General features: G+C 54.4%; 1 protein-coding gene across 6 annotated transcripts; it reads right to left on the reverse strand.

Annotated features, from left to right (window-relative positions):
* Window positions 1-663: 663 nt before the first annotated feature.
* Window positions 664-22681, reverse strand: ARHGEF18 (Rho/Rac guanine nucleotide exchange factor 18). Of its 6 annotated transcripts, none has more exons than XR_002826757.1 (19): window positions 22543-22681; window positions 21669-21781; window positions 21388-21528; window positions 19227-19477; window positions 17624-17749; window positions 16152-16269; window positions 15123-15371; window positions 13358-13434; window positions 11602-11780; window positions 10441-10532; window positions 7313-7495; window positions 6044-6178; window positions 5534-5658; window positions 4921-4977; window positions 4786-4833; window positions 4210-4680; window positions 3583-3847; window positions 1542-2866; window positions 664-1347 (listed from the first exon to the last, which is right to left on the reverse strand). XR_002826757.1 is itself a non-coding variant. In XM_006104859.2 (19 exons), the coding sequence occupies exons 1-19, from the start codon at window positions 22608-22610 to the stop codon at window positions 2526-2528; spliced, it is 2964 nt and encodes a 987-aa protein (XP_006104921.2). In that variant the 5' UTR covers window positions 22611-22681; the 3' UTR covers window positions 664-2525. The 6 variants fall into 6 exon arrangements, 5 of the variants coding, with proteins under 5 accessions (XP_006104921.2, XP_023601770.1, XP_023601768.1 ...); XM_006104859.2 differs by having other exon boundaries at window positions 664-2659; window positions 2735-2866; XM_023746002.1 differs by having other exon boundaries at window positions 2511-2866.
* Window positions 22682-27725: the final 5044 nt, after the last annotated feature.

Below are 27725 nucleotides of genomic sequence, written 5' to 3' on the forward strand. Positions count from 1 at the left end.
ACCTGGCTGCCACATCAGGCCCCAGGGCTCTGGCTGCTGGTCAGCCTGGGGCCACCGCCGGCCACAGCCTGGGCAGCTGAGGTGACCCTGCCTGCAGAGTGGCCGCACCCCTGCCCACTGCTAGGTCCTTGGTGGGGGGTAAGGCGTCACTGGTCCTGGGAGCATGTCTGTGGCAAACGGCTCAGGGAGCAGGGGGCCGTCACCCCAGGGCCACAGGGCCAGGCTAGCCAGGGTGGGAGGGCGTGGTGGCATTCCCCAAACGCTGACCTGGATTGGGGGGTTCACTCTGGGCCTTCTGTCTCTATCTCTGACTGTCCAAACAGGATCGTGCGGGGACTTCTCAGAGGAACAGAGCAGGCTCCGCTCCCCACAGGCGTGGGGTACAGGCAGCTGGTCAGGCTGGTCCTGAGGCTGCCTCCCTGCCCCAGCTACAGGGCAGGAGTGGGGACAGCAGCCGAGGGGGCTACTAGGGTGTCGTGGGCCCACTGGGAGGTGGGACATCATACTCTGGTTCTCAGGCTCCTCCAAGGCCCTGGGTCTGGTCAGGCCTCCCTCAAGTCCTCCTGCAGCACCTGGCGTGCGGCCCCGCTGGCGAGGTGAGCCTGGGGGAGCCCCACCAAGAGACGACCCTGCCGCACAGTGAAGGACAGCCGCGCCGCCAGCTCGTCTTCAGACACCTTTATTGCTAGAATCAGGCTTGAGCTCTAAGGCAGTTCTGAAACATCCCGCATGAGGACATGCTGCGATCATAGCATCACTGGGTGGACCAAGATCATGTCAAAGTTACCAAAGATGTACCCAGATCCCACAGGAGTAACACTGCTCAGCCGCCAACTTTACAAATAAAACTGGGCCCTACCCAGGAGTCACCGCAGGCTACTGGCCAGAGAACGTGCCGAAGACCTGCCCGCTGCACGGCCTGAGTGGAGACGCCACCACATGCCGAGGAGGCGCTTGGACGTCTCTTTCGAGGACCTGTGTGCCTGAGGCCCAGGAATGTACTCGTCACAAAAGGACAGGAAGTAAAGGAGAATTCTCTAAAGTGCTCTGATTCGTCTCAGTACAAAAACACAAAACACTGACTACAGATCCAGCACAGACGGGCTCTCGTGTCCGGGGGACGGAGGACACGTCTCTTTGGTCCTTGCTGATGCTGCTGGTCCCGTAGGCAGAGTTGAGGGTCAGGGCCAGCGGGGGCCGGGGCGGAGTGGTTCTGAACGGCTGCTGTCAGCTCGTCACTCACTGGCTGTGTCACCTTGACCCTGTGGTGCCCCAACTCCTGGGCAGCCCAGGACCCATCCTGCCAACGCTTCGGGAGGTGCTGGGCTCTGGGCCGGTGGAGGGAGCCTGGGATGCAGAAAAGTGAGTCATGTCCCCTTCCTGCACCAGCACCCGAGCTTGTGTTTGGCCAGAGGTGGGACGTGGCTCTGGCTCAGTCACCACCCTGATGTGACACCACCCAACACCCACAGCCTTGCGAGTGGACTGGTGGCCCTTGCCCACTTCCAGGGATAAGGGGACAGCCCGCGACAGCAGCTCACTGGATGTGTGGGCCTGTGAGGTGGCCACCTGCCCACTGGAGGTCTCCAGGCCACATGTGCTCCCAGCGTGTCACCTTCACTGGCAGCGCCACCGCTCTGCTCTGTGCTGTATCTGCATCAGCCCATCAGCACCGGAGACCAGCCCTGGGACTTCCTCTTGGAGGCCCTGGGAAAACCAGCTCATCTCCTGGGGACTGAGGGCCCCCTGCTGGGGGCCGGGACTTTGGGGCGTGCTGGCCTGGCCAAACCTCTTGATTTGGCTTCCCCAGGCCGAGCACCTGGAGAGCCACGTGGACTCGGTGAGGTGCCTGGGGAAGCACGGAGATCGACTACAGCAGGTTTTAAAAAACCCACTAAATTAACACGGGTTCCAGTCAGACCCCTTCGAGATGAGTTCTGCCCTAAAGAACTCACTTGAGTACAACTGGCCATCCTTTCCAGCCACTCTGCCCTGGGGGCCCTCTGTCCCTGGGGCTGTGTACGCCCTCGTCTTGCCTGTACCCTCGCCTTGAGGCTCACCATGAACCCATGTACATCTCGGCTTTGATTCTGCCAAGGGAGACAGCTGACACTACCCTGGCCCTTCTGCTGCCCTAATGACCAGTCCAGCTCCAGTGTCTCCTAACGGCTGTGGGGGGGCCCCTCCTCCTCAGACCGAGGTCTGGCCCGTCGTCAGGCTCCGTGTGGGACCCCCAGTCTGTCACTACCTTGGAAAAACTGCTTGGAGTGGGTCTCCCTACCCAAGCGGGGGCTGCCATTAAAACAGCTGCTCAGTTAGCTTAGGTTCAGCCTCCGATTAAAAATGTCCCTTTTTGTATAAAAAAAGGCACCACTGATGATCAATCCCACAGCAAGAGCCTGGAGACGACAGGCGGGCCCGACCCCGACCCCAAGCCTGGCCAGGGGGTCATCCATGGTGGTGTGCTGGGCAGGGGGAGGGCAGCCGGCGAGTCCCAGAGAGCACAGCACCTCAAGCCGCTGGCCCTAGAAGAAGATGACGTCTTCTTTGCTCGCTTCTTCCTTGTCGAGTGGGGTAAGGGGCCCCGGCACGGGCAGGAAGGGGGGACACTCGGGGGACGTGTCCTCCACAGCTGGGCTGGGCGCCTGGCAGGAGAGGTCTGGAAGACAGAGGATGGCGGTGTGGGCAGCCACCAGGCACTGCGGAGGCCCTGTGCCTGGGTGGCTGGGCTCACCTTGGGGGGATGCGGAGCGGTGGCTGCTGCGCCGGACGGGACTCAGTGAGCTGTGGCTCCGAGAGACATACTCCTCCTTGCCCGTGAGTTTGCTGAAAAGCTGCTGCTGCTGCTGCTTCAGGTCGAACGAAGCTGACAGAGGGAAGAGGGTGCAGCCTGGGTGCTCAGCCCGGCTCCCGCTCATGGCAGCCCCCACCCCTGCTCCTGAGCACTTCCCAGGACACTGTTCCAGGGGGACCCCGCTCAGACAGTAAGCCCCAAATGCAGTGACACAAAACGGGGAGAACAGCCCCCAGCCGACCCCAGGAAGCCCTTAGAATAAGCCAATCTCTGGACCCAGTCCTGGGACACAGGCCCTGCTCTGTAGGTCCCAGGAGGGCTCCCTGACCGCACCTGTACACTCACAGCACCCGAGGGAGCCCCGAAGCTGTGTCAGAGACCGCTGGCATCGTCACCAGTGTCCCTGAGTGACTAGGGTGCTCTGACTGCTGGCCTCTGGCGCCACCCCACAAGGCCCCCCAGGCCCTTCTTTCTGAATTGCCAAGACACGCCCTTCCTGGTCCAGTTTGAGGACTGAGGTGAACGGACCTGGGGTCTGCCAGGCCCATGTTGCTTCCAGAGGATAAACCTCCCCACAGGCGGGGGAGGGGCCTCAGCACATGGCCAGCTGCATCTCCACCGGAGGACAAGGAGGGGCTTTGGTGTCACTAATTGCTCCTGACTGGATCTCCTAGTCCAGGAGGGGCTGGGCCGGCACTGGAGGCCACGTCTCCCAGAGATCACCTATTCCGTCCAGAAGACTGAGCTGGGCCCCACCCGCCACACCCTGCCTCAGGCACAGAACTCACCTGAGCTCTCACTGCGCTGGGAGCCCCTGCTCTTGCCGCCCTTGTCCTTGCCGCCCTTGGTGAAGGCAGCCAGCTTGGTGGGGATCTGCTGCTGCACGGCCGCCTGCCTCTGGATCTGGTTGGTGGTGCTGAGCAGCTGGATAGGCACGTCGCTCCTGGCCGGCCGGCTCTCGGCTGGGGTGCTGTCCCGGCGAGCCACCTCGGGGCGCTCAGGGCCTTCCAGCCCCTCCCCGTTGAAGCTGGGGGCGTGGCTTGGGGGCTGGGCCTGAAAGAGGGACAGAAGACACAACCCAGAGATCCTCCTCAGGGAAGCCCTTCCTGGGACGGAAGGGGAGGTGCTCTCCTCAGCACCGCCCACTCCCAGGGCTTTGGGGAGAACCTTGTCCACCCACCCGGAACCTGGGCCCGCAGCTTGCAGCCTCTTAGCTGGGCCCGATGGAGCTGCCATTCACTGCCTGTCCCCTAAACACACACACACACACACACACACACACACACACACACACGGAGCTCGCAGCCCCAACACGGGCACTTGCATGGTGACACACATGCCCTTGTCCCCTGGCGTGCTCACGCATGCGCTGCTGCAATGCACCCACACCGGCGGCTGCACGCTCCCTCGCTCACCTCTGTGGGCAGCTCAGGTGGCAGCGCCCTGGGCGCTGTGTTCTGCTTCTTGAGCCTCTGCAGCAGCTCTAGCTGCTCGCGCTCGCGCTGCACGAGGCGCTGGGCCTCCCGAAGCCGTTCCAGGTCGTGCTGGTAGGCCTGGCGCTGCTGCTCCAGCTCGGCGCGCTCCTGGGCCTGCTGCTCCTGCAGCCGCGCTGCCTCGCTCTGGCGCTGCTGTAGGTGGGCCACGGCCAGGTCCAGCTCCTGCTGCTGCTGCTCCCGTTGGCGCTCCCAGCGCTGCTGCTCCAGCCGCAGCTGGCTCTGCAGCTTCTGCACGCCCGCCAGCTCCTCTCGCTGCTTCTCGAAGTTGCGCTGCCGCTCCTGCTCCAGCAGCAGGTTCCCGCGTGTCGACTGCAGCCGGAACTGCTTCTCGCGCTCCTGGATGGAGGCCCTCTGCATCTCCACGTAGCTGTCCTGCTGGGTGATGACCGCCTGGGGGAAGTGGACTCATGAGGTGCTGGCCCTGCCCTCTCCCAGATCCCCGCCGCAAGCAGGAAAAGGGCAGTGCAGCCTGTCCCTGCCCACCACGCCCTGTACCTGGAGGCTCAGGAGCAGCTGGGACAGTGTCTGGATTCGCTGGACAAGCTGTGGAGAGAATGAGTGCTGGCTTTCTGCCCGAAGCCCTCCTGGTGTGCATGCCAGTCCCCGGGAGATGGACAAGCCTGAGCCTACCTCCAACTCCAGGACAGTGGGCAGACGGGGGCCAGACTCGGTGCCTGGTGCCTCCACCTGTGGAAACACAATGTCAGAGCACACAGCTGCTGAGGAAGCAAGCCAGACTCAGTGCTGACGAGGCTGCCTTAGCACGGGTAGGCCTTGCCTCACTGCCTGGACAGTGAAGGCGCAGGGTGGCTCCAGGAGGTGGGAGGCAGCTGGCCTGGGCCTGGCCATGGCACTGGCCTCGGACTCAGCACACCGCCCGGCCCTGCTCTCACCCCGACGCTTGGCAAGGGTGGGTGTTCTGAGTTGAAAGGGAGGGAGCAGCCAGCATGACTGGCATCCGTGGCTGTGAGGACATGGAAAGCTCATGGCCCCGCACGGTGTTCCTCACCTGTGGGGAGGCCCTGGCTGCCGCCCTGAGCCTGCCCCTCCCGGCCGCCCACATGCGGGCCGGCAGGAAGAGACAGGCTCACTCGCTGGCTCGCTGACCTGAGCTGAGACAGGCTACTCACCATGAAGCGAACAGCACATGCCACTGGCTGTGAGATGGAGGCTGAGCAGTCTGCTCACACTTGCTGGCAGTTACAAGAACTGAGCTCAGGCCTGGCCCGAGGAAGCAACGTACCGCCCATGGTGCTTCCTCAGAGGCGCCTGGGGTGTCGCCGAGCTTCGCATCTGGACTGCTCACAGGGTCTTGCCAGTCTCCTGGGCTGAGGTCACTGCCGCATACCTTCTTCCTACAACTGTCACCTAAAAGCCCAGGCCAGGCCCGTGAGGATGCTTGGGGTTCCGCAGGGTCTAGACCCCCCTCTCCCCCAGCCCGAGCCCAGGCAGGAAATGGTGGCTGGGCTGCTGCCTTAGGCCTGTGCCGAAACGCGGCGTCTGTGGCGCAGAGATCGGCAGGAGCAGGCCCGGCTGCTGTCAGACATGACCAACAACACTCAGACGGTCCCTGACCATAGAGGGTTTACGGACGCTGACAGGAAGTAGCAGCAGAGACGCCAAACAGCAGATGCCGGCTTTGCCAAGGACGTGAGCAAAGGGAACATCTGAGGAGCCTGAACCTGCTGCCGCTACTGGCCTTCCTTCCCAAGGGTCCCGGGGCCCAGCCCTTGGGGGAGGAGGCACCACTCACTCTTGCCAGGGTCGCTGGTGCTGTCGGAGCCTCCAAAGGCCTCTGCCCTCTGGTGCAGGCCCGCAGAGGCACCCCTATCTGCCTGGCCACTGGTGCCGCCCAGCCGCCTGCAGATGAGGCTCTGGATGTCCGCAACTGTGGAGGAGACAGGCGGGATGCAGTCACCCTGTGCAGTCACACTGTGCGCGTCAGGTGTGGTGCAGGGCCAGGGCAGAGGACGGTGGGGACCAGCCCCACTGACCCTGTGCACTCCCTGCACAGGCGCTCTGCCCAGGTCAGTCCTCTCCCCGTGGGGCAGCATGTGGACGGGTCACCCTGGACCCTGGGCCTGAGGGTATGCTGGGTCCAGTAAGGAACTGTGTGGCCACTGCTTGTGTGGTGACAGTCATCCAGAATGTTAGGAGGCATGGAGGGAGGACTTGGGGACAGTGCTGGTCACACAAAGTGCTCTAGGACAAACAGGTTTTGGCCAGGTGAGGCGGTTGGCCGAAGCCAGGACATAAGAGGCCTCAGGGGGCCAAGAACAACAGCCATGGAGAAACGGGAGGAACACTGCTACGGCCGCGGAAGCCAGACTGAATGGGGGCAGAGTCCACGTGGGAGCGCTCTGCTCTGTTACCTTCACTGTGAAGGGGAGGGGATGTGTCTGCCTTGTTTGCTGCTGAAAGAGGGTGAAGGAGCACCGGCTGCCTGGCCTGACGTCCTGCATGGAAGCTGCCTGGGCTCTGGCATGGACCCTGACTGCTCCGTGAAGCAGGCCTGGCAGGACGCGCACGGGGCAGGCCACCTACCGGCCAGCGCCCCCCCATGGCTGCTGGTGATCTCCCCACCAGACCCTGGGCCAGCTCCCAGGAGGGCTGCTGGGTCCAGGAGCCCTCGGAAAGGACCATCAGTGTGTACGTGTGCATGTTTCCGGACATATCACCGTGACCCACTACTCAGAAAGGAGAGTCACCTCTTGAATGTGGGGACTCGTCTCGGTCGGCTTCCGATCCCTGGGGCCCAGAACAGTGCCTGGCAGGCGGCAGGCCCCGGGAGCGTCAAATGTGCGAGAAAGTGCTCTAAGTCCGCGGCCAGGGCTTGCACTGGGTCTCGTCTAACGACCCTCTGGCTCCACAGGTGCTGGGGGGGTGCCCAGCTGCCCAGCCAGACAGAGTGTGCCCCGGAGAGGGTGGCGAGTTGGCCACACTGGGCCGAGGAACTACCGGGAAGAAGGGTGCTGGAGAGGGAGGCGCTGTCCCGTGAGGACCTTGGGGCCAGGCTACTTACTCTCGGTCATGGCTGACTTGAGGATCCACTCGCCCTGCAGGTTCTCGGAGAGGTCCCCTCCTCGGAAGAGGAGGCGCGGCTGAGCCGAGTCGTCCAGGCCACTCATCTCGGCCATCTCCAGGAAGATCTGCTGCTTCTCTCGCAGGCTCTGTGCAATCTGCTGGTCTTTCAGGCTCAGTCGTTCTGCGAAGCCACGGAGGTGGCGGTCAGCCTCTCTAGGATCGTTCCCCAGGAGTCGGCACAGAGTGGGGCTGCCTCCGGGGACCCCTGCTGACCCACCTCACCCCAAGGTCCACTGCTCCCTCCATCCAACCTTTGTGAGGCTGTGAGGGACTGGCCCTGCCTCTGATCGCTTCCCACAACCATAAATAGCAAACAGTGGGGTATGGTGAGACCATTAACAGGCCAGTTTTGGGACAAACTGAGGGCCTTGTAAGATTTAGTTTTCTAATCTTGGACGTCCTCCTTCAGGCATTTAGGTCAAACTCCTTCCTACAAGTCTTCCTGTTTTATGCTTGTACGGCGGCCATCTCGGCGACTTACTGGATCAGACTTCCTCACTGGTGATTGTTAGTACATCTACATCACGTTCAGACTTATAAATCCCTCACTCTCTCATCAGTTCCAATCATTTTCCAGTTGATTCTATTGTATTTTGTAGGCAAATAATCATGTCACATGCAAAAACATCATTCTGCATATTTTAATACCATTTTTACACATGCTTTGATGAATCACTTCCTTCTGATTCTGGGTTTTTTGTCATTCATACAAGGAATTCACAACTCACTTCTATAAATTAAATACATTCACCCGTTTTCTTAAAAAACAAATAAACAAAAACACACACACACACACACAAAAACATAATTCTGTTGCCACCCTTCCAATCATACCTTACTTCTGTCTCTCCCAACAGTCCCTGGCTGGGACTGCCAAGGTGAAGATGATAATGGAGAGTGGATGGCTCTAGTTTTTTAAATCCTCACCGGGAGGATATGTTTTTAATTGATTTTAGAGAGAGCACAAGGGAGAGAGAGAAATATTAATCGGCCTTACATACGCGCCCTGACCAAAGATCAAACCCACAACCTAAGTGTGTGCCCTAACTGGGAATCGAACCTGCAACCTTTTGGTGTAGGGGACAATGCTCTAATCAACTGAGCCACCCAGCCAGGGCTGGCTTCTGGTTTTGATGGGAGTGTCTCAAAGTTAAGGGTGAGTTCAGCTTTTGATCCAAAATGGGAAAGAATATCTTGATAAAAAAATATAGTCCTAATTCACTAAGAATCCTGGGAATGAGTGATGAAGAGACATCACCGTGTGACTCTACAGTGTCCATGCAGGACATGTATCATCGCTATCAGAGAAAATTGTGAGTTAGAATGAGATGAAATGAATACTTTGCTAGGATTACACCTCCAGGGTCCAATGGGATTTCCTCCCCTTTCTTTTGGACATTTTAATTAATTAATATATTTAGATGTGCACCTCCTCACAAAGAGAAATAAAATATATACTACCCAATTTTATGTACCTATTGCATAAATGTTACTTTATTTAAAATAATGCCCTTAGTGAGCGGGAAGAGGGAAGAGGGAAGTTGATTGAGACCAGAGTACTAGGCACTGCTCTTGGCAATGACCTTGCTGAAATCTCACAAGAATCTGTTGAAACTGGGAGGAGAGTAAACAAGCACAAGGCGTTACACTCACACAATGGAATATTCCTCAGTCACAACAAGGAAGGAAATTCTGACACCTGCTGCAAAGTGATGGACCCTGAAAATATGCTAAGTGAAATAAGCAAGATGCAAAAGGAGAAATGCTTATAACTCCATTTATACAAGGTCCCTGGAATAGCCACATTCATAGAGATAATCGACTAGAACAGTGGTTCTCAACCTTCCTAATGCCGCGACCCTTTAATACAGTTCCTCATGTTGTGGTGACCCCCAACCATAAAATTATTTTTGTTGCTACTTCATAACGATAATTTTGCTACTGTTATGAATCGTCATGTAAATATCTGATATGCAGGATGTATTTTCATTGCTACAAATTGAACATAATTAAAGCATAGTGATTAATCACAAAAACAATATGTAATTATATATGTGTTTTCTGATGGTCTTAGGCAACCCCTGTGAAAGGGTCGTTCGACCCCAAAGGGGTCGCAACCCACAAGTTGAGAACCACTGGACTAGAAGTTATCGAGCTGGGGGAGGAAGAGCAGAGAGTGACTGCTACCAGGGACAGGGTTTCTTTTGGGGTGATAAAAATGGTCTAAAATTAATTGTGGTGCCCTGGCTGGTTTGGCTCAGTGGATAGAACGTCGGCCTGCAGACTGCAGGGTCCCAGGTTCGATTCCGCTGAAGGGCACATGCCTAGGTTGCGGGCTTGATCCCCTGAGGGGGATGTGCAGGAGGCAGCCAATTAATGATTCTCTCTCATCATTGATGTTTCTCTTTCCCTTTCCCTTCCTCTCTGAAATCAATAAAGATATATTTAAAAAAAATAATAAAATAAAATAAATTGTGGTGATGGTTGTGATATTGTACTAAAAGCCATTGCATGGAACATTTTAAATGGGCGAATTATATGGTGTGAGAATTATATCTCAATAAAGTAGTTTAAAAAATTAAAATAGGGAGGAGAAAGCCAAGGTCCCCGGGCCAGGCTGGTCTGGGCCTGCCTGGCTGTGGAGGGAGGCTGTGGGGTCCTGCGCTAGTACAGGCCGTGTGCTTCTTGGTACGTGACTTGGGACACTCACCGTGAACTCCCCTGAATGAGGACGGTGGGAGGGGGCACTGTGTGGCAAAGCAATCGTGTCTGGAAGGGGCTCAGGGACGCTGTGCCCCTTCTCCCTTCCCCACACCCCCCGGAAGACCACTCTGCACCTCCTGACAAAGCTGCTGCAACACCCCACAGAGCTGGACCCCGAGGCGGCCACAGCAGATCCCCAGTCACTTGCGCAGTGATTCTCGCCACGGCCAATCCCAATGGGACAGAACAGAAATGCCACTGGTGGGCCCAGGCCTGCTGCCTAAGGAGTGCTCTGCGGGCCATGTCACCACCATGTAGGGGGCACATCTGTGGGCATGGGCGCCCAGACTCCCTCCCTCTTACCTTGGAAGTCCCTCAGCCTCAGGGCGCGGGCCTCCACCACCTTCCTCTCCTCTTCGGCCTCGCTGAAGGGCCCTTCCTCCTCGTCCGGACAGCTGCGGGGAGGGGGACAGACGGCTGAGAATGCTCACGAGCTGACTGGCCTCGGAAACGGCCCGAGAAGTTTATCTCAGAACCAGCTGCTAAAGAGGATCTCATTTTGTGGTAGGGTTAGCTCGTCAACGTTGCAGGAGAACAAGGACAGGGAAGAGCAAGACCGCCATTAGCATGAACCTAATCTCAGTGCTGGGATACAACCAGCCACAGGTTTTATTATTTATTTGTGTATTTAAAATGCCTTGAAAGCCATGTCACCGCTTTTTAAATTTTTAAAATTTGATTTTGAGAGAGAAAGACACACATCAATTTGTTGTCCCACTTACTTATGCATTCATTGGTTAATTTTTGTATGTGTCTTGGCCGGGGTTCAAACCTGAAACCTTAGTGGATCAGGACGATGCTCTAACCAACTGAACTACTGGGCCAGGACCAGCCACGTTTTAAATGCTGGCCACAGCGGGAGGAAGAGACTGGGGACAGCTCTTCCCAGGGCCCTGCCCCGCACGGAGGCTGCAAGGCTAGCAGGGCTGAGGCGAGGACGGAGGGAGCTCCAAACAGGCTAAGGCTTTGGGAGGTTTCCAGGCACCGAGAGAGGAAGCGGCAGGCTGCCTAGGTGTGGGGGCTGGGCCACCTTTTCCCATCTGTTGGGTGGACCAGGAGCCAGGCATCACACAGAACCACAGGGCTGGGGTCCGAGGTTCCCTGGCCCGGGGAGGAAGGACAGAATGCCATGATCTGCTCCAACAGGTCTGGCCCCAGACGGGGGTGGGGGCGGGGAGGTGGGTGGTGGTAGGATGGGGACACCTGTGTGTCAGGCGAGTGTCCCACCAGAACGGAAGTCAGAGCTGCCTGGCTCCACGTCCCCTGGCGAGACACGCTGGGGCCTCTTTAGAGGAGTCGGGATGGTGGCATCTTTGAATAAAGGGGAGGAAAAAGCACAAGGTGGAGAGTGGAGAGGGGAAGCAAAGGTCTCTGTCCGCCTGTGGTTTCTGGTGCTCTCTTGGGCAGGTCAAGGTCACAGCCAAGGGCAAAATGGCCAGCGTGGAACACACAGGCCCTGCTCACCTCTCAACGGCCCTTCGGATGTGGGCCATCCAGGCGTTTCTCTCCTCTTTGGAACTGGTGTAAATCTCGTACATCTCAGGCCCTTGCAGGGAGGCGCTGATCAGAAACATGGCTTTTTCCTCGTTGGCTACTTCCCTCACAATGAGCTTTTGTAATGAGATGACGGGGCGCTTCGAGTCCTACGTGGGTGGAACAAGGTGGGAGGGTCACCTTTTACCTACCGCAGGACGCCCCACTTATTTCCAAACAATCCAAAGTAGAAATATTTTACCATCTGGGGGGAAAAGACACTATTGCTATGAGATCCTTGTATCCTTTAACGCATCTGTTTAATGTGCTTAAACAAATGTGTTTTATAATCAGCTAGAGGCCCGGTACATGAATTTGTGCACGGGTGGGGTCCGGCGGGGCTGTGGGTGGTTGGTCGGCTGGCCCCACCCCCTGGTTGAACTCCCAGTTGAGGGGACAATTTGCATATTAGCCTTTTATTATGTAGGATAACACATGCACACAGTACAAAACTAAAAAAAACAACAAAAAAGAAACAAAAAAACCAAAACAAAAAAACAAGAGCAGACAGTAACTACAACAACAAATAAATCTTCCTCCTGACCCTGGTCCCAAACACCCAGCACTCCCAGCGAGCAGGTCCCGTAAGAAGATAGTAAAATACACATTTTCAGTTGGTTGTTTGGGCTGAATGGTGTTCCCTCAAATTCATACATTGAAGCCATCACCCCCTGCACTCAGAACGTGACTGCATTTGGAGACGGGCCTTCGCATGGGTGATTAAGTTAAAATGAGGTCATTAAGGTGGGCCTGATCCAATCTGACTGGTGTCCCTATAAGAAGAGACAGACGCACACAGAGGGACAACCATGCGGGGACACAGGGAGCAGACACCAAGCAGACTGCGGCATCGCATCACCCTCAAGCAAGGGCACCGACAGCACACACAGGGGTGCTGGAGTCAAGGCCAGATGACGGTTCCACAGAGCAGCCTGACCCCGTCTGCGTGCTGGGAAACCTGGGAGGCTTTCAAATCTGGGAAAGGTACATGGCTGTGAGGACATGCGTCACTGCGCCGGGGTGCCCTCTGCATCTCCATGTAGCTGTCCTGCTGGGTGAGCCTGGAGGCCTGGCGGGGATCACGCCTCCCCTGCAGGGAGGTCTGTGCTGTTAGACCCTGAGGACGCGGGCCCTCCAGGTGAGCAGAGGAGGAACCAAGTCCCGGGGGCTGTGGGCCGGGAGGGTGACTGGCATACCAGCCCGACCCCCAGCCCACCGGCTGTGCAGAGCCCACGGGAGGCGTGGCTCCCACAACAAGGGCCTCCTGGGGCCAGCCTGCTGTGGGATCAACATGGTCACAACACAGGGCGTTGGCTGCCTGAGCGTGTTCTCAGCGACGAGCCGGAAAGTCCCTGGGAAGGGCAGAGGGGCTTTCCTGGCAAGGATGTGAGGATCTGAGCGCTTTGACAGAAAGACACAGAAATGCAGACAGAGGATGTCTGCACGAGCCCTTGCAGCCTCATCAGACCAACTAGACAGGACCCCTGTTCTGGGGAACTTCTACTCCTGCCTTCTGGAACCTTCTGGTCCTGGGAGGACGGGGGACAACACGTGACTTTTAGATGGGCTTGTCTAGCCACCTCGCTCTGTGCTGTTCTCGTCTAGTTGTGGATGCAGCCCGGCCACCCCTCCACCCAGCGCCTTCTGCGCAGTCAGCAGCCCTTCGTGTGAAGAGAGGGACACATACCACAGAAGCAAAGACGTACTTCTGATCCTTTTCTTGTAGCAGCAACAGCACATCGGTCAACAGGACGACAAGGACATCTAAGGGAGAGGACAGAAGCAATGCACGGGGTGGCATGGCCATGTGCGTCCTGCAGGGCAGCCAGGAGACAATGACCCTGAGGCGGCCTTGGGCACCCTGGGCGGAGCCCGGGCCACTCTCAGCCTAGAGCCAGGATGCTTCTGCAGGAGCCTGAGGGTTCCTTTCGACCTCACGCACCCCCCACCTGCTTGGGTTCCCATGTTTCTGCCGCTGCACTGGCGGGCCCTGTGCCCTGATGCCCCCTGTTGTAACGGTGCCTGCTGGGTCTGGTCTTCGAGGTTCTCTCACTATGATTTCTCAAATGTGAACTCTGCCCCCTCCCTCCTTCTACCTGCCCCAGGCTACCTGGGACCTGGCTTCCTGCCTTCTCCTGCAGCAATGCACTCCCGTGGCCCGAGCCTCCTTCCCGGGGGCAGCAGGTGGGTGTCTTGTCTCTGTGGGTACCTCTCACAGCACCCGAGCACGTGGTACGATCCTGAGTGCAGTTCCGACACGAGCACTCATGCCCAGGAACACGGCTTTCTCAGGGAGAATCAGACACCCTCTCAACCCAGCCTCTGGCTTCCCCCAAAGCACTTACTACACTTTGCACTATGTTTCTGTTGACTGGTTTCTCTCTCTGCCCGCTGATGGGAGCCCCATAGGGCAGGGGGCCTTCTACCACCCACCTCAGGGCCTGGCACACGGGAGGCACTAAACCAGTGGTTCTCAACCTTCCTAATGCCGCGACCCTTTAATATAGTTCCTCACGTTGTGGTGACCCCCAACCATAAAATTATTTTCGTTGCTACTTCATAACTGTAATTTTGCTACTGTTATGAATCGTAATATAAATATCTGATATGCAGGATGTATTTTCATTGTTCGTGACCCACAGGTTGAGAACCGCTGCAACTGTATCTACTGGACGCATGTCATGCAAAATACGAACAAACACATTCCATCGTTTGACCACCTGAAGATTTTGCCACTCCCTTTAGGATCTTTACAGATGCTGATGCCAGTGGACAGGCCAGGATGCTTCTAGAGGCTCATGAACCTTGAGCGTGAGATCACGCCATGAATTTTGAAAGCTGGGCTCAGAGCACACCCTTAGCGGTGACTGGGGTGCCTGGGGACACTGAGGTCTGTGTGGTGTTTTCTACCCAAACCAGGCTCTTTGGTGGTTGGGCCCACTGCAGGCGCACCCACGGCTTGTTTGGAAGTAACCTGGGCCTCACGAAGCTTTGGATTTCTGTTCAAACGTCTGTGAGTCCCATGCCCTCCTGGTGTGCATCCCACCATCTCAAACGTGGAGGGAGAGGGTGCTGGTGTGAGCATCTCATTCTCACTACACTCCTGGCTGCCTGTGCTCATCCCGACTCTGCACACAATCTCCCTTCAGCCACAAAGCAGCCAGACTGCAGTGGCTCTGGCCAGCGGCACCCACCAACCCCAAATGGTGCTCACTGACCCAGAGGGCACCCCCTACTCCAAGGTCGTGGCACCTCTCCAAGATGGCAGCACCAATTCAAGAAGGTGGTACCAAACCAAGAAGGTGCCACCGGTCGAAGACAGGAGCCACTACTCCTCGATGGCACCACCAATGCAGAGGGTGCCCACCCCCTAGGACGGTGCTCCCGACTCCAAAGCAGTGCCCGGCCCTCCCAGAGCTGCTGCCACGCGCACGCGCCAGGCAGGGCTTCACCTTTCAGGCGCCCCGCCGTGGTCTTCCAGGCCAGCGTGCCTTCCAGGTGCAGCTGCCGCTGCAGCATGTCCTCCTTGCGGAAGGGCAGCCCGTTCTTGAGCTTGCTGGAGGACTTCAGGTCCATCCTCCCTGCGATCTCTCTGAGGCGCTGGCCTTTCTCGCACTCGCTGACCTGGGTGTCCACTTGTGAGATAACGTCTTTGATGAGGTTCAGGGCCTGGGTCAGGTCTTCGTAGTCCTTGGAGCCAGCTGCCACACACAGCAGAGTTAGTGCTTTCCTTCGTCTGCGTTCATGAACATGACAGAGGTGGACACACTACGGGGTCTGTGAGCTGCATTCCCTGAGGCCACTGCTTGGAGGACCCTCGAGAATCACCTCCCAACTTGAATTTCCCAAGACATCAATGCTTCTCCAAAAGGAATGCAATAGCCCAGCGCTGGGTTTTTGCCCAGACAGATTGTCTGTTGAAGTCAGGTGCACCGCCCTGGTAAGAGCCGCCCTGCACATCTCGGCGGGCACTGCCTGGTCAACAGCCTCCCTGCACCCGCCATTGCCATGAGCTAGGGATACGGCTTTCATGGTGGGGAAACGTGCTCATTTTCCCACGCTCAAACCCCCTGGAGCTGAGGGAGCATGGCCAGCACTGCCCTGGCCTTCTCCTCTGCCCTCCATGTTGTAGGCAAGTCCCTCTCATGGCCCTGGCCCTGGACTCTGTACCCGTCTGGATCACTCAGGAGTGACCTTAACAAGGGCACTTTCTCCATCATTCATCCACTCCCCAGATGCCTGTGCCAGGGGCAGGGGCAAAGCAGGCAAATGAGACTCAGTGCCCATCTTTCTTTGTTGGAAACCCCCGCACCCAACACAGTGGATTCGCATGGTGGCACTCGGCTCATGATCGCCACACTCAGCTGAATCCAGAGAACCAGGGACAAATCCGAGGGGCACTTATCCAATCCGCTGCCAAGAGGGGGCAGGCAGACAGACCCCCAGCACCATGGGCAGGGTGGAGGCGGCTGCGCGCGCACCTTCCGTGTTCTGAATGATGCGCTCCACCAGCACGGGGTACTTGGTTATGCGCTGAGTGACCAGAAGAATGCACTCCTGCACGCCAAGGCGTCTCACGATGGAAGAGCTGCCGATTTTCTATGAAATGGAAAGAAACCATGACACACTGACGTTTTATTCCTGCCAAATCAGTGAGTTTAACTGGATCGGATCCTGAGGCTGGGCGCTCCTTCCCCTTCTGGCTGGTGGGGACCTTTTCTCTGCACTTCACCAGATATTTAAAAGCAGGGAGCCCCTGCCGTTTGCGTAAAGGCAACAAAGGCCAAGACAGCCATGCCTGTTGTAAGAGGGCCCCCGAGAGACCAGCTGAGAAGAAACCAGACCCAGCCAAGGGCGGTTATGGGAACCACCTGGAGAGCTGCATGATGCACACACGCACCCTGCGTGGGATCCCAACCCTGACTGACGGCTGTTGGAACCTTCCAGAATGACTGGGCTGGGGCCTCCTGAACCGCTCCCTGCTGGCGTCTGATGCACACCTCTGGTAAGAGCCCAAGAAGTGGCCTTCAGAAGCCGTTCCCTGATGGGGACTGAGCAGCTCTCCAGAGTGTACCAGCCCACCGTCCGCCTGCTTCAGAAATGCCAGCATTCCAGAGAGGACCGGGAGTCCCAGTGGGATGTGTGAGACTCATCAGAACCTGCCCACTTTCCAGGTGTTTCTAGGCATGACGTCGGGTGGCCTGTCCCACTGCTCAGCACAGATGAATTCAGGCCCTGAAGTGCCCTCTCCCTTTCATGTCTATCCACTAGTCCACTAGGATGGTAATGGAGTGAAGTGACCATTCGTTAGAGAATGTCACCTCAGGGTACAGGTGGCAGGTGGCAGAACCCTTCTGGATCAGGTGGCAGGGGCTGCTGCAGAGCCACGCTGTACTTTCTAGAACATGGGAGGTGGGCCTTGCCCGACCCGGCTGACCTAGGCTGGGGACGTATTTTTAGTTCTGAGCTTGGGCGTCCACACACTGATAGGCAAAGATGGGCGTGGGCCATTCCACAGGCTACCAGGGAACAGACGGGGACCAGAGGGGGGAGGAGGCAAAGGTTTAGAGGAAGGCACACCTTGCATCAGTCGGAGTGTTTGAAGCCACAACAGGTGACTCTGGAGGGGGTGGATCCCAGGGAAGGGTGCCCCTTGAAACCACACTTGTGTCACCTCAACATTTGGAGAAGGACGGTCAGCGGGCTCTACGCTGGGGCATCTCAGGGGCCACCCTGGTGTGTCGAGGAACAGAGCTCTAACTCTACTGTGCACCTGGGGATTCTCCAGAAGATTCCACTGACTTGTTCTGAATGTGTCATTAAGAATGAAATAACAACTTGAAAATCATTGATTTATAACAGGCACCTTAATCAAAGGATCTCCAAACAGCTCTGTAGGGAAAAACCTACAGCAAAGAGGATATGTTTTTAATTAAAATAATAGTTTTTTTACCTTGATCAAGTTTTGAAATTTCTTATTTTGCTGCAGCAACAATTTGTAATGACTGACTGCTTCGTTGTGTCCACTACAAAAGACACCATATTTCTTTTTCATGCTCTCTCCATTTTCACCTGAAAACTGAAGAAAGACAGTGGAGATGTTAACCACCAGGGAAAGTTTTCTTCCAGCTCATCTGTTTTCTCCTAAAACAAATACTAAGTTCACTTGCAATTTAACTTTCTTCTCTAACACACCCTCAGACACAGCAATGCTTCATTACAGGTGTCTCACAGCAAGGCACAGAAAGGTAAAGTGCTCATGGGCTTTATGCCGTTATAGGTGCTGTAACAACTTCCTGAAATCTGAGGAGAAGAAATACATTTAAGCCAAAGAATGTTAGAAAAATTTAAAAGCAAAGGGGGTATCTTCTAATTAATTCTCATGAGCTGACTCGGATCCTGGAGCACTCTGAGGTCAGATGAGCGGTAACGAGATCCTCTGTCAATCTTGGCCAAGACTCAGAGGTTGACTCTGAAGTCAATTCAGGGTCAACACCCCCCTCCCCCATGAATGGCTTTGGGTAATCGATATGCTTCTAACAAAGAAACACAGCCACCAAGACCAAAAATAAATAAATAAATAAATAAAGACCAGCCAATCAACCAAAGAAAAGCCCAGAATGCATTGCTGGACAGTGATTGCACAAGTGTGTTGCTATTTAGGCGTCTGTGGTATTAGACCATTAGCTGCACACACAGCAGGAAGGACCCTGGATCACTGTCTTCTAGAGCGGCAGGCTCTCAACCAATCGGGGGAAAGGGTTCCTGGGCCCAATTCCAATGTGGGGGTGGTCCCCTCCATAGTAATGATTCTCAGACAATAGCAGGGTCTGACACTGTCTACCTGGAGACAGCGTGAGATTCCACAGTTAAGGGTACAGTCCCTCAAAAGTATCCCTCCCCAGGACACCAGGTGTCACCCAAGCCCCTGAGCGACTGGCTATAAACCAGAGGTTCCCACCATCCCCTTCTTGGGTTAGATGAATTTGCTAGAGTGGCTCACAGAACGGAGAGAGACATGGTACTTGCTAGATCACTGGTTTGTTATGAAGGATGTAACTCAGGAACAGCCAGATGGAAGAGATGCATGGGGCCAGGATGGGGAAAGGCACAGAGCTTCCGTGACCTGCCCAGGCACCACTCCCCAAATCTCCATGTGTTCACAGCCTGCAAGCTCTCCAAACCATACTGGGTTTTTATGGAGGCTTCACTACACAGTTACTATTGATTAACTCAATGACCACTATCAACTGATTCAACCTCTACCCCCTCTTCCCACCCAATGTTGGGGGTGGGACGAAATTCCAACCCTCTCATCAATGGTCGGGTCCCCTGGCAATCAGCTCCCGTCCTTACGCTCTTCCTAACAGTTACCTCATTCACAGACCAGACACTTTATGCTCTCAGCACTCAGGAAACCCCAGGGTTGGGGAGCTGTGAGCCAGGAAGCTGGATGAAGACCAGGCGTATTTCTTATGAATTACAATACTGCAGGGAGCCATGTTTTTGTGATTAGGAGGAACAGAGGGGGTGGGGCTTGTTCTGGCCTTGCCCACCTGCTGTACCAGGAGGTCCCCGATTTTCTGGATGATGTAATTCCGGTCGCTGCCTTCTTCCAGGGACTCCCGGCGGCGTTCCTTTAGCCGAGAGAGAAAGTGGCCATGCACCTGGAGCAGGTCGTCTGCACACGGGAAGAGGCGGCTGATGGCCTTGCTGCTGAACTGCAGCTCCTCCTGCAGGGCCCTGGAGTAGACCTTCAGCATGATCTTGAGCGTCCGCACGTGGTGCACCTCCGTCTGTATCAGCTCTGCGGAGACATGGACGACAGAACTTACCCAGAGTGGAGAGCACACCCTGGCTTGGCTCCTCTTGTGTCCCACGGGGGCACTGTGTGTACTGCCTGCCCACCATGCACCAGGCTGAGTTCTCAGTTCTCCACCCAAATCCTTGTCCTCATGGCCTTACTGCCCAGGGGCCAGGCCTTCCCGCCCGAGTCCTGCAGGGGTCCCAGCTTAAGGGAGCAGCGAGGGATGGAGTGACATCAGGACAGAGAGGACCCAAGATGTGTAATGGTCCTCAAATTCACAGGAGGGTGTTTTTGCTGTTGTTAATCCTACCCTGAGGATTTTTCGATTGATTCTTAGGGAGAGTAGAAGGGAGGGAGAGAGACAGAGAAAGAGAAATATTGATGTATGAGACACACATCTACTGGCTGCTTCCCGACCGGGGCTGGGGATTGAGCCTGCAACCGAGATAGTGCTCTTGACAGGAATCGAACCCAGGACCCTTTGGTCCTTGGGCTAATGCTCTCTAACCACTGAGCCAAATCAGCTGGGGCCATAGGAGGGTTTTGTGCCTAGAGCCGAACAAAGACATTTCAAGGCTGTTTAAGCCAGAAGATTGTTTGGATAAACACCACTCCTTGGGTGTGAAACTCACACATTTGTGCATGTCAATGGCCAGACAGACTAAGCCACCTGGCCAGGGCAAGTGAGACTTGAATTCATTGTAAAAGGCAAAGAACGATCAGGTTTTGTGTTAGAGTTTTTCTGATATTCAAGACAAGGCCTTAAAGCTGTTCGAGACAAAACCAAGGTCAACAGGGCTGGGCCCCAGGTGTCCAGAGGGGGCCGGAGGAGGGCTGGAAGCAGTCTGTGTTCGCCCAGCAGTATAGATCAGGTGGCAACTGGCTGCCCAGATGGAAGGGGGGATCTAGGCTGGTCCCCTGTCCCTGTCCCTCTCTGCAGGATCTGTGGCCTGGCTCTGGAAGCATCCAGCAAGGTTTTCCTCCACAGCCACACGCCTCCTTACTCTGGGCCAGGCAGGGAGCTCAGCGTGTAAAGGACGTGAGTGCCAGTGGACATTTCCAAGTGGCACACGGCGGTCTCGGAGCTAGACCTGCCGTGTGGGATACAAAGGGAGAACGCTTCTGGAAATGCCAGCATTTCCTCCCAGAATGCCATCGAGGAACAGCAAAGTGCCTCCTCAGGTGACACAACACTCATTCTTGGGGGCTGGCTCCCATGAAGAAGGACCATGAGAAGAACCAGTAACAGCCCTGGCTGGGCTGGCTCAGTTGGCTGGAGCATCATCCTGTACACCTAAAGGTCGTGGGTTCGATTCCTGTCAGGACACATCCCTAGGTGTGGGTTCAGTCCTCGGTTGGGGTGCGTACGAGAGGCAACCGATCGATGCTTCTCTCTCCCACTGCTGTTTCTCTCCCTTTGGGCCTTTGTCACTCTGTTGAGAGGGGCTTGGAGGGCTGGGGCCCCCAGCACAGCTCCTGGCCTGGGAATGGCTCTGTGCCTTAGGAGCTGGGATTTTCATTGCAACCTACAACATCCCGTCTCAGGACAGTGGCTGCCCATGGCCCGGTTCTCTGACAGCCAGTGGGAAGGAGCGCCTACAGGAAGCTGGTGCTACAGTCACATGGGGAGGAAGGGACATGCTTCCCAAACACCCCAATCACAGCCACGCTCAGGCCTTTCTTCTCTCTCAGGGTCACCAACAAGGTAAGATGAGTCAGGCCAGGGCATCGGCCACCCTGACTCTTGGGGATGTTCCTGGCCACCTCTTCCCTGTCCTGGGGAGAGCAATGAGCGGGTGAGTCTCAGGGGGCGTCAGCAGTGGAGCCCAGATTCCAGGTGGGAAAATTTGAAAAAAAGAAAAAAGAAAGAAAAGAAGGAAATGCCAGTGTGGGGGCGTAGGATTTCTTACCATAAATCACATCCTGTCTCTTCGCCACCTCCTTCTTTTGTTCCTTTGCGTACGCCGGGTCCACAGACAGGCTCCAGGACTCGGCCTCGAACTCGTGGGCGTCCGATTCGATCTCACTCCTCAGTGAGGCAGTGTAGGGGTCTGGGGGAAGGGCGGGAGGCCACTGCTCAGCGCCTCAGCCTGACTGGCCTTCATCCCATGAACAAACTGACATGGGTCCCAGCATCCCCAGGGTGAGTGGGGACCACATGTCACCAGTGAAGGAATTGGGAAGACTGTACCTTCTACAAAAATGGACTCGGCATTCGAGGATGTAAGTGAAAGGGAGTCATCAGCTGCTTGCTTAAATTTCAAAAATACAGAATCGGCTTCATCCATCTCTCCTATGACTGGTCTAAAAAAAAATCATAAAAACAATTATTTCAAAATATTGAATTAAATATGCATACCCCGTCCTATGAAGGCAAATTAGACTGTTAATCAATCTGCTTAAATACAAGTGGAGAACTTTGTGGATTTTAATATGAGCCTTAACTTTGTCACAAGTCACTTTTGAAAATCAGAAGACTGTCAACACAACATCAGGACTTCTTGCAGCATCACGACCTTAACTGTTCAGACACAGTCAGAGTGCGGGTAAGTGTAAGCTTCCTTTACTGGCCAGTGGCGCCCTCGCCCCCAAATTCCTTCAAGCGAGAGCTCAGAGTTCGTGGACAAAGCCTCACTCCGCGGGCGTGGAGGGAGACCCCTTCAGAGAAAGACCACGGGCTCCTTTCCCCACCATCCAACAAGGACCACACGAGACACCTTTCAGCAGGAGGCCTCTCCCCCAACACTGCTGAGAGCAGCATCAGAGCCACCGAGGAGTCCTGCAAACACTGCGGTGGGGCATCAATAACAGGACCAACCTCCACGGCGACCTCAGTGGGACTTTAGCCTCGTCTTGAGTGAAGAAAGGGACCCGGACGAGGGACTTCGCGAGCACGAAGCAAAACCAGTTTTTAAAAAGGGAAAGCAGTGGCTCTGAAGCCAGCGTTCAGGGAACCTCACCTCCCGGCTGGGTCACCCTCCAGAGAGGCCGCTGGAGGGTCCCCTGGGACTGCCACCCCCGAGCTCCCTCCCCCCTCCGCACCCACAGCAGAGAGGACCGCTTACCCGAGTCTGGCCCCTGTTCCCGCTTGGCTGGGTGCTGGCTGTGGACTCCCCTTCTGCGCGACGGTCATGCCGGCATTCCTGGAGAGGGCCAGGCTGCCGTCAGACAAGAGGGTGGGCCTCGGGGGCTCCTTCACGGACGCTGTGACGGAGGCAAAGACAGAGTTGGTGCTGAGGAAGTGGGCAGGGTAGTGGAGGCGGCCCGCCTGGAAGCCCTGCTCTGACTGTGGCCGCAGCATGGACAGGATCTTGGAGGTTAGCAGCTCGTTATTTAGAAAGACATTCTCGCCCCATCTCCTAGGAAAGGAGCCATAGAAGGACAGCTCGGGGCGGTGGGGCGCACTGTCCCTGACGCTGCCTTTGGAATGCGTGTTCCCCATGCTCGCGGTTGGGGCTCCCGGACTCTAGCAGTTTTATGCCTCCGTGAGATCCTTCTAGAAATGTGAAGTGGCGCCTGCTCTTACTGTATTGGCCGCCGCCGCAGCAGCTCTGGAAGCAGGAAATTGGTCCCTACTGTGACCGTTTAGGGTGCAAATCGCGCCGCATTTTTCCTTTGGCAGAATAACAGCAACAAAACATCTTCCCTCTCAGCGGGGAGTCAAGAGCAGAGAGCAGGTCTGTTCACTGTAGAGAAGCTCAGATCATGAAAAGGGAGCTCCGTGCTCGTGTGGCTGTGCTGACATCACACACACACACACACACACACTGAGGCTCAGAGACCACCACGGTTAGTGGCATGCACCGCAGTTCGTAAGAATTCTAGCAGAATCTAACCACCAAAGTAGACAGCAGGCTCTGATCCTATTCATAGGGTGACTGTAAACCAACCTAACATGCAACAGGGGACCAGAGGGCTGTCCACTCTCATCTGCTCATTAAGTAAGAGCTGAGCTATTAGGAAGCACCTACCCTGGTGATTACCTTCCCACTGATGGAAGCAACTCTTTGAGAACCAAACTATCATTAACTAGGCTGGTTTCCCTTCCTATTTAACAGGTGAACCATTTAACTCAAGTAGGCTGCCTGGTTCATTTATTCTCAGGTGAAAGCCACATTTGAAAGCTTTGCTCCAAGACCAACAGCAGCATAAGAAGAAATCTGCCCGGTGGCCCTCCCGACCTGGCTCTGGGTCCCCCACACTCCCACCCATCAAGGTTTCTGGAAGAAAGTGGCTGGAGCTCTGGTCTCAGAAGCAGGGAGACTGTCACCTGGGGGTGGGCACAGGGCTGGCCCTAGAGGAAACTACTTCTTTCAGGAGCTTTAGGGGGGGGGTGGGGGGGGCCTCGGCATGCTGGGTGAGTTTTAATTTTGGTGGAAATTTAGGGAGCTTGCAAGTGTGCAGGTGGGCATGTGTCCAGGGGAAATTTCTGGTAGAGGAGTAATGGGAAAGCTCGCAAACTGAAAGTTCACATGCACAGAAAGCGTACTGTCCCACTACTCATTCTTTAACGAGCGCAGCATGGAGAGGATGCCACCTGGGCAGTGAGCCCCAAACACAGTGACATCACCATCATCAGCGGCTAGCAATCGCCATGAAATCGAGGCCTTCGGGGTCCAGGGCAGGCATTGCCCGCCATTTCTGCACCACATTAAACTCCACCCCGGCGATCAGGACCGTCTCGTACAAATATGAGACAGGTCCCGAAATGCATCCTTTGCCTGGCATCCTGGGAGGACTGACACATTGCTCCTGTGACCCCCAGTGTTGCCTGAAGTGGGATGGATTCTACCTTAATCAAATAGTCCACAGAAGAAAAACACTCTCTAAGAAGCACTGGCTCCAGAGGTTGTTCAAGGGTCAACTGTACTTATTTATTCTGATCAGAGTCGGCTTCCCCAACTGAATGGAGGACAGTGCCTCCTACGAAACAGGTCAAGGAATCACTTTTTTTAAAAAAATATATTTTATTGATTTTTTACAGAGAGGAAGGGAGAGAGATAGAGAGTTAGAAACATCGATGAGAGAGAAACATCGACCAGCTGCCTCCTGCACACCCCCTACTGGGGATGTGCCCGCAACCCAGGTACATGCCCTTGACCAGAATCGAACCTGGGACCCTTCAGTCCGCAGGCTGACGCTCTATCCACCGAGCCAAACCAGCTAGGGCAAGGAATCACTTTTTCATGAAATGTTATTCAGTCATAAAAAGGAAGGACAGGAAAACCAAGATGGCGGCATAGGTAAACACCGGAGACTGCTGCCTCGAACAACCACTTCAAAAATACAACTAAAAGACGGAACGGACATCATCCAGAACCACAGGAAGGCTGGCTGAGTGGAAATTCCACAACTAGAAGGAAAGAGAAAAGCATACCGAGACTCAGAGGAGGTGCGGTTCGGAAGGAAAGCAGAGGTATGGAGGCGCATGCGGAGAGGGCTGGCGGCTGAGGACACGGTTGTCTTTTTCAATCGGAAGGGAGTCTCAGGCTCCCGACTGCTCTGAACTCCAGTTCTGGGCGAGTCTCTGGGGACCCAGACTCATAAGGGAGAAACTGGACTGTCTGGCATCGTTCGGAACTCGAAGGCGGCTTTCTCTCAGAGGTACTTGCAGCGATTGCTGGGACACTGAGAAGCCTGGCCTCTGAGGGCAGCCATAACTGCTCGCTCCGCCCTGTTGATCCCCTGGGACCCCACCCTGCCCAAGCCGTGCACGGAGGCTTTTGCATATGAAAGGCCTGGCCCTTTGCAATCTGAAAATTACCTAACAAACTGCAGCTGGCCCAAGGCCCCATGGCAACTTGCATTGCTTCACAGCTGGCTCCTGCTGCGTAGCCTCAGGCAGAGGCTAGATTAGCACCTCCTTAGAGATCCAGGAGCCAATGTGCCTGGTGGTCAGAGTGGGACCATCCAGATTGCAGCTCCTCGGATCCATAAAGGACACACTCAGGGGGCAGACTCAGTGAGCACCAAAGCCCCACTGAAGCAAGTTTTGCCCCGGAAGGGTGTCTCCAGCACAAAAATTCTCCCACTGCAGACACAGCTGATTTTCACAGCCAATTGGCCTGGAGGTCAATCCCTCCCAATGTTACCTACAACAATCAAGGCTTAACTACAACAAGACTGTGCACAAAGCCCACAAGGGGGTGCACCAAGAGTGTCTACCTCAGGTAAATGGGGAGGCTGAGCCACTGGGCCCTATAGGACACCTAGCACAGAAAGCCACTCTATCGACACAGCGAAGCATAAAAAATGCCGAGACAAAGAAACAGGACACAAATGACAGAAATGGAGGAAAGCAAACTACTGGATATAGAGTTCAAAACCACACTTTTAAGGTTTTTCAAGAATTTTCTAGAAACTGCCGATAAACTTAATGAGACCCTCAAGAAATCTAGTGAGACTCTCGAGGATATGAAAAAGGACCAACTAGAAATTAAGCATACACTGACTGAAATAAAGGATATTATGCAGAGTTCCAACAGCAGACCAGAGGATCGCAAGAATCAAATCAAAGATCTGAAATACGAAGAAGCAAAAAACACCCAACTGGAAAAGCAAAATGAAAAAAGAATCCAAAAATACGAAAATAGTGTAAGGAGCCTCTGGGACAGCTTCAAGCGTACCAACATCCGAATTATAGGGGTGCCAGAAGAAGAGAGAGAGAGCAAGATATTGAAAACCTATTTGAAGAAATAGTGACAGAAAACTTCCCCTACCTGGTGAAAGAAATAGACTTCCAAGTCCAGGAAGCGCAGAGAACTCCAAACAAAAGGAATCCAAAGAGGACCACACCAAGACACATCATAATTAAAATGCCAAGAGCAAAAGACAAAGAGAGAATCTTAAAAGCAGCAAGAGAAAGACAGTTAATTACCTACAAGGGAGTACCCATACGACTGTCAGCTAATTTCTCAACAGAAACTTTGCAGGCCAGAAGGGAGTGGCAAGAAATATTCAAAGTGATGAATAGCAAGAACCTACAACCAAGATTACTTTATCCAGCAAAGCTAACATTCAGAATTGAAGGTCAGATAAAGAGCTTCACAGATAAGGAAAAGCTAAAGGAGTTCATCACCACCAAACCAGTATTATATGAAATGCTGAAAGGTATTCTTTATGAAGAGGAAGAAGAAGAAAAAGGTAAAGATACAAATTATGAACAACAAATACACATCTATCAACAAGTGAATCTAAAAATCAAGTTAATAAATAATCTGATGAACAGAAAAAAAATTAAAAATAAAAAAATAAAAAGGAAGGATATTCTAACACACCCTCCATCGACAAGCCTTGAGGCCTTTACGCTCAGTGAAATGAGCCAGCCACAAAAGGACAGTATTGCAGGATTCTACTCATCCGAGGTTCCTAGAGCAACAATTTTCCACCGGTGTGACCCAAGAATTTTTAAAACATGCAATACCTGACTATTTACTCAGGAACACTGACTAAATAAAAAAGTGACAATAGCCAATACAACAGTTCCTATCTGGTGTGAACGAATCAAAACTAGATCTATTTTTTGGTCAGACTGGCAAAATGTATGTTTTTTTTGGTGTGCCATAGGATTACAGTAATTAGTTTATAACTACTAGGTATCAATTTGGGGGTTACAAATACATTTTAGCAAATAAGTGAATTCATAAATACAGAATCTGCTAATAATAAGGATTGAGTATATTAAGTGTTAAATGAGAAGTTATTATATTTTAGAACACCTGTATTTGCTCAAACACACACACAGAACACTGGTTTCTTCCAAAAGTATATGAGATGGCCTTTTATTTTGGGGAACTTCTTACAGAAAACTTTAACGATGCCCATTTGGTGGCAATGTGACTTTACCAAAATAAATTCTTCTTCTTCTTCTGCAGCAGTAACCATCACACCACTCAAGCTACATAAGACTTTTAAAATAAGATACACAGCCACCAATTGAGTCTTTCTGTAACATATGCAGCCTTGGAAATAATGGCTTGATCAAGACATGAATCAGCACCTATGCCAAAGATCAGCTGTATGAATCATGTCTTTTTGTTCTGTATTTTTGATGGTCTGACATCTGGGGCCCAGCTCACCTGGAAGGACTGCCCCCACTCCAGGGGCAGCCGGTTCCTGGAGATGGTAAGGACTCACCTACAGGAGTTAAATTCATGAATAAGCAAAGCAACCACCCAGAGTCCACCTCCCAACCACCTCCTTGATGGAGCCTCACACTCAGGGTCACCACCCACCTGCCTTAAGCTTA

The sequence above is a fragment of the Myotis lucifugus genome, unplaced genomic scaffold, assembly GCF_000147115.1.
Source record: "Myotis lucifugus unplaced genomic scaffold, Myoluc2.0 scaffold_615, whole genome shotgun sequence".
Lineage (NCBI taxonomy): Eukaryota > Metazoa > Chordata > Mammalia > Chiroptera > Vespertilionidae > Myotis > Myotis lucifugus.